This window comes from Takifugu rubripes, chromosome 3 (assembly GCF_901000725.2).
Source record: "Takifugu rubripes chromosome 3, fTakRub1.2, whole genome shotgun sequence".
In the NCBI taxonomy this organism is placed as follows: domain Eukaryota; kingdom Metazoa; phylum Chordata; class Actinopteri; order Tetraodontiformes; family Tetraodontidae; genus Takifugu; species Takifugu rubripes.
In genome coordinates, this window is record NC_042287.1 from 1,785,647 (window position 1) to 1,791,493 (window position 5,847).

General features: G+C 42.0%; 1 protein-coding gene across 1 annotated transcript; it reads right to left on the reverse strand.

Moving 5' to 3' along the window:
- On the reverse strand, positions 1–4,798 carry LOC101079493 (zinc finger protein 846-like). Its single transcript, XM_011620725.2, has 2 exons — positions 4,520–4,798; positions 1–1,541 (listed from the first exon to the last, which is right to left on the reverse strand). The coding sequence occupies exons 1-2, from the start codon at positions 4,689–4,691 to the stop codon at positions 136–138; spliced, it is 1,578 nt and encodes a 525-aa protein (XP_011619027.2). The 5' UTR covers positions 4,692–4,798; the 3' UTR covers positions 1–135.
- Between the last annotated feature and the right edge of the window lie 1,049 nt (positions 4,799–5,847).

Genomic DNA, 5,847 nt, shown 5'->3' on the forward strand with positions numbered 1-5,847 from the left:
TCACAATTCTGGGTGAAGGTTTCCCCACATGTTTCACAGACATGTGGTCTCTCATCTTTGTGAATTCTCATGTGGACATTTAATGCAGATTGTTGTTTGAAAGCTTTCCCACATATTTTACACAAATATGGTCTCTCACCTGTGTGAATTCTCATGTGGACGTTCAATGCAGAATTTCGTTTGAAAGCTTTTCCACGTTTTACACACAGATGGTTTCTCATCTGTGTGAACTCTCAGGTGCATATTTAATTTATCATTTCGTATAAAGGCCTTCCCACATGTTTGACAGACATATGGTCTCTCACCTGTGTGAATTCTCTTGTGGAGATAAACTGAAGAATATTGTTTAAAGGTTTCCCCACATGTTTCACAGACATGTGGTCTCTCATCTTTGTGAATTCTAATGTGATACTTTAATGCAGAACTTTGTCTGAAGGCTTTTCCACATGTTTTACATACATATGGTCTCTCATCTTTGTGAATTCTCATGTGGACATTTAATGCAGATTGTTGTTTGAAAGCTTTCCCACATATTTTACACAAATATGGTCTCTCACCTGTGTGAATTCTCATGTGGACATTCAATGCAGAATTTCGTTTGAAAGCTTTTCCACATGTTTTACACACAGATGGTTTCTCGTCTGTGTGAACTTTAAGGTGCATATTTAATTTATCATTTCGTATAAAGGCCTTCCCACATGTTTGACAGACATATGGTCTCTCACCTGTGTGAATTCTCATGTGGACATTTAATCCATAATTTTGTTTGAAGGTTTTCCCACATGTTTTACACGCATATGGTCTCTCGTCTGTGTGAACTTTAAGGTGTTGCTTCAGTGATTTTGACAGTTTGAAATCTTTCCCACATGTTTCACAAATAAAGAATTTGGTTGCTGTGTCCTTAATTTTGTCGGCTGATGAGAAACAACCCTCTCTGGAATCTTTCCCACATGCTGAGCCAAGGTGTTGGTATTTAATAGTGGAATGTCCTTTCAAATCTGTCCTGACCTTTCCCTGTTGTTCACCTGTGGTACATGCAGATGTTTTAGCACCTGCGTCTGTATCACAGTTCACTGCTGACTCTGCTGGGCTGTTTACATTCCCAGTCTGACATTTAGGATGGTTCTGCTTCATGGTTTGTTTTGGCTCTTCAGCTGTGGTCCACCTGGAGTCTTCGCTGGTCCTGTTTTCCTCATCTTTGCTCTCAGATATATGAGGACTGTAGGAGAGCAGCTGCAGGTCACAGGCTGGATTTGGTAACACAGGGCTTTGAACTGTTGTGTTCACCTCAGGCTTTTCCTGGCTCTGATCAGGATTCAGGCCCAGTTCACTGTCGTCACCTTGCTCATGTATGGTCACCATTAAGGTGTCCATCTCCTGCTTCACAGTCAGTGGCTCTTCATCCTGATAACAGCAGGTTTCCTCCTGTTCCTCTTTGATTTGTGGAGGCTTTGAGTCTTCCTGGTCCAGACTGCAGCTCCTATCCTGATGCTGGTAATTATCCTCTTCCTCCTTCCACAAAGGTTGCTGCTGTGAAAGCTCTAGAAACACAGGAGAAATCATCAAGAACGGAAAGAGGCATGAGAGTGTGAAGCAATAGGTTTAGGGGCAACTGTACAAAGGGCAGTTTTTACCATCCAACGAGCCACAACAACAGGCAGCTCACAATATCAATGGTCAAACCTGAACCTGTGAAGTTCTGCATATCTTCTCCAAACATCTGAAGCATCAGTCACATCTGAATGAGTAAATCTGAGGCTGCCATCTTTTTACAAACAAACGAGAGCAAAACATCAGTCCACATTAGCACATGGCTAATGTGACATCAGTGAAGATGTTTACGTGGACAAAACAGAGCTAGAACAGCAGTGTTTAAAGAAAAGGCTTGTTTACTTCACATTGACAAACAGAAGACAAAGACTCCAGCGGAACACAGCAGGTGTAAATTAGGAGTTGGTCATTAAGGCTTCTAGTGCTGAGGGGGAAGACCCTGTTCTGAGCTAGGAGCTAAAAGAGTCAGAGCCACTAAAGTCAGACCATGAAAAAATCCCCAACTCTGCAATAGAAAAAAGGTCATAAGAACCTCTGATAATAAAAACTGCAAAAATCCCTCCAGTGCAAATGGGGCGATGGTGATCAAAACAAGTCTTGCTTTGATTTTTTTCAATTCAATTCATCTTTCTGTGTGTGTTAAAATCAGAACTGTCTTGAGGTCCTTTCCAGAATCCCAAAGCCTGACCCCCAACAAGCAGAAGAGGCAAGAAAAACTCCCTTTGAACAGGAAGAAACCTTGAGCAGGCTCATACAGAGGGACTCTCCTGCTGATGGCCGGCTGGGCAGAGAGGGAGGAGAGGGGGGAGGACAGGTAGAGGAGAGAACAGGTAGAGATCATGCAAATACATTAATGACACTGAGCTGGAGCTGCACAGTGTGTATTAATATTAATATGTGCCACAATCACGTCACAGACCAGTCCTTGGAGTGCCACAAGTCGGGAAAAACTAGCTCCGCTTGCTTCAGCCTTGTCCACAGCCATATAATGAGTGTGCATGCCACCAAAACTACACAAGGAAGCCAACACGGTCATCTGCAGGAGCAGCAGCTGCTTTGTGATTGGTGACATCAGCAGCAATAACCTCAGGGAGTTTTTAAACTACTCTAAAACAACAAATTTTTTCAGAGTCTCAAAAGTATCTAGTTTAAAAGCCGTACACAACTCAGAAAGTGTGTATTCAAATCCCAGGTGTCTCCCATCACTTTGCTTCTATGTCCAGAATTGTTGCATGTGAGCCTCAGGAACCAACTCGTAGGTCTTTAACAGAGCTGATTTTACAGCCTTGCTACAATCAGAAACAGGCAAGAGTGAAAAGACCTGGATTAACAGGGCAAAGACCCCTGGGCACAAGCTATTGGACACACACACACATACACACACACACATACACACACACACACACACACACACACACACTTTGTTCACATCTCTCCTCAGGGAGTTTTCAAACTGCTCTAAAACAACTAAGTTTGCCAGATTCTCAAAAGTATCTAGTTTATCTGGAAAAAAAAATTCAGACTGCACAATAAACATAACGCCCACTAGCACAATCTGAATATTATATATTCTGATATTTATATTGTATTCACCCTCTGTACTATGTACAGGTATGCAGGGGCTGAGTATCCATTTATCTGGATTACTGTAAATATACATCCTCTTTGTATATTCCAAATTCTATTCGATTTTCTCTTATTTTTCTCTGTGTGCTCTTGCTGTTGTTGCACTGTAAATGCCCCCGTGTGGGACAATAAATTCATATTAAGAAAGAGTTTCACAATGTATCAAAAGGCCCTCTTGTGTTGACTAAAAGTGTTGACTGCAGGTGCGTTAAAGTGAAAGTAGGAATTCGGTATGTGAAAACATTACGACCATAATTTTCGGACTATTGAGCACACGTGAATATAAGCCGCACCTGAGGGCTTGTGCATGATGCACAAAATGACAGTTCAAAATCAAAACTAGTGTCTTCTTTGGTGCATAATCTTTCCCCACGTGTCTGTATCACTTTTGTGTTTACTGCTAGAGACTGCCCCCGGTGGCCGTTAGCCTGTAAAACTCTATGAATTAACCGCACTGTTGTGTAGGCTGCAGGGTTCAAATCAAGGGAAAAAAAGTAGTGATTTATCATCTGAAAATTCTGGTAGTTGATTTTTATTTCATGTGTATATTATAAATTTGGTAGCAGGCTAAATCGAATGCTGGTTAGTTAAGAGAATAGACATATTTAACATACAGTATGTAAGATGTATTTGTAATGAACAACATCATGGCGAGCCTCACTCCACTACAGGATGGGTCACACATGAACTTGCAGGCAGGCTCGGTCCCGTTGCTGTGATGTCACTACACCAGAACGTCTCTTTCACCATGTTAGCCTATTAAAAATCTCTTTATGGGCCCAATGGAAGTAAGCGCAACCAGGTTCTTATTTATTATGCGACGCTATGACGTCATTTAGCGTGCGCCTGCGTAGTGTACGACAACGACTTTAAAATTCAGTGAACTACATAGTGCACTCAATCCAACCCCCCTATAAAGTGAGTAGTGAATATAGAACGAGTGTGTGGTTTCGAACACAACGATGATCCATAAACTCTGTAAGCTACGCAGACACAGAAGTGTAATGAGGTCGTTACTCTTTCAGATAAATGCAGCGCGCTCACCAAGGAACAACAACAGCAGCAGCTATGGCCTGTTACCCAGCAACATGTGTGATGCTAACTCTTGTAGCTTTGCTATTGCTCCCAAACAACATGTGGAGTTGTGTCAATACTCTGAGCAGAGGAGACACATTTGTTAGATTCACCATCGCTAACATCACCAACTACTTGTCGGCCATGTTCACTACCTTTTCAGTCATTGGAGTTTACATTTAAATTGGTATAAATCAACATTTAGAAGCACATTTCCGTGTCACAATGAACATCCTTCCATATTTTGGGTTGATAAAGTCTTACATACCTGTCCTGTGTAACTTTATTTGGGGTCTCCAAACACTTTCCACCAGTCTGCGCTGATAATCGAGCTCTTCTTCACATCCGTCGAGCTTTTGTTGAAACACTCGGAATATTTCTTCAGCAGCAACAGTCAGTCGCTCCATGAAGAACGTCCTCAAACACTCAACAGAAGACATTCTTGTTGCTTCCACACCACAATACGGTCAAACATACAAAAACCTTCTGCTCAAAGCCGCTGTTACCGATTCCCGCCGAATGTTACACATTAAAGTTCCGCAAAAACAACCGCGTCAGCATTTGGTTCCGGTTTGGTGTGTGTTACCCTAGGGCAGGGGTCGGCAACCCAAAACGTTGGAAGAGCCATATGGAAAAAAACAAGAAACAAATCTGTCTGGAGCCGCGAATAATTAAAAGCCTTATATAGGACTTATAATGAAGGCAACACATGCTGTAAGTGTCTATATTAGCTGTATTAGCCTACTTTCCAAATGACAAATACATAATGAGCATTGATGATTAAATGTTTAGTTTCACTGCAGCTGGTGGTGACTCAGTTACTGGAGCACCTGCAGAGGAACAGCCTGTTTGAGATGTTTCAGTCAGGCTTTAGAGCTCACCACAGCACAGAAACAGCACTTCTTAAAGTCACTAATGATCTTCTCATAGCTTCTGATCATGGACTGGTCTCTATGCTGGTTCTGCTGGACCTCAGTGCTGCTTTTGACACAGTTGATCACAGCATCCTGTTACAGAGACTGGGACATGTGATTGGGATTAAAGGGACAGCACTAGACTGGTTTAGATCATACTTATCTGATAGATAACAGTTTGCCCATGTCCATGGTGTTCCCTCCTCATACAGTAGGGTTAGCCATGGAGTTCCTCAAGGTTCTGTACTCGGACCAATCCTCTTCACATTGTACATGCTTCCCTTAGGGAACATTATTTGGCAGCAAGGGATAAATTTTCATTGTTATGCTGATGACACTCAGCTCTATTTATCCATGAAACCCGAGGAGACAGAGAAGTTAGTGAAGCTCCAGACCTGTCTTAAAGACATAAAGTCCTGGATGTCTTCAAATTTCCTCATCCTTAAGTCAGGAAAAACTGAGGTCATGGTGTTTGGTTCTGAACCTCTCAGGGATAGATTAGATCATATGATCACTCTAGATGGTATCTCATTAACATCTAGTTTCTCTGTGAGGAATCTAGGAGTAACCTTTGATCAAAATCTCTCCTTCAACTCACACATTAAATTAGTCTCTAGAAGTGCCTTTTTTTACTTGAGGAACATCACAAAGATCAGGACGCTACTGACGCGGCATGATGCTG

Coding starts and splice junctions, on each gene's coding strand:
- LOC101079493 (XM_011620725.2), bottom strand. CDS start 4,691: ATGTCTTCTGTTGAGTGTTTGAGGACGTTCTTCATGGAGCGACTGACT. Junction 1,542..4,519: donor AATAAAGTTACACAGGACAG/GTATGTAAGACT, acceptor CTGTGTTTCTAG/AGCTTTCACAGCAGCAACCT.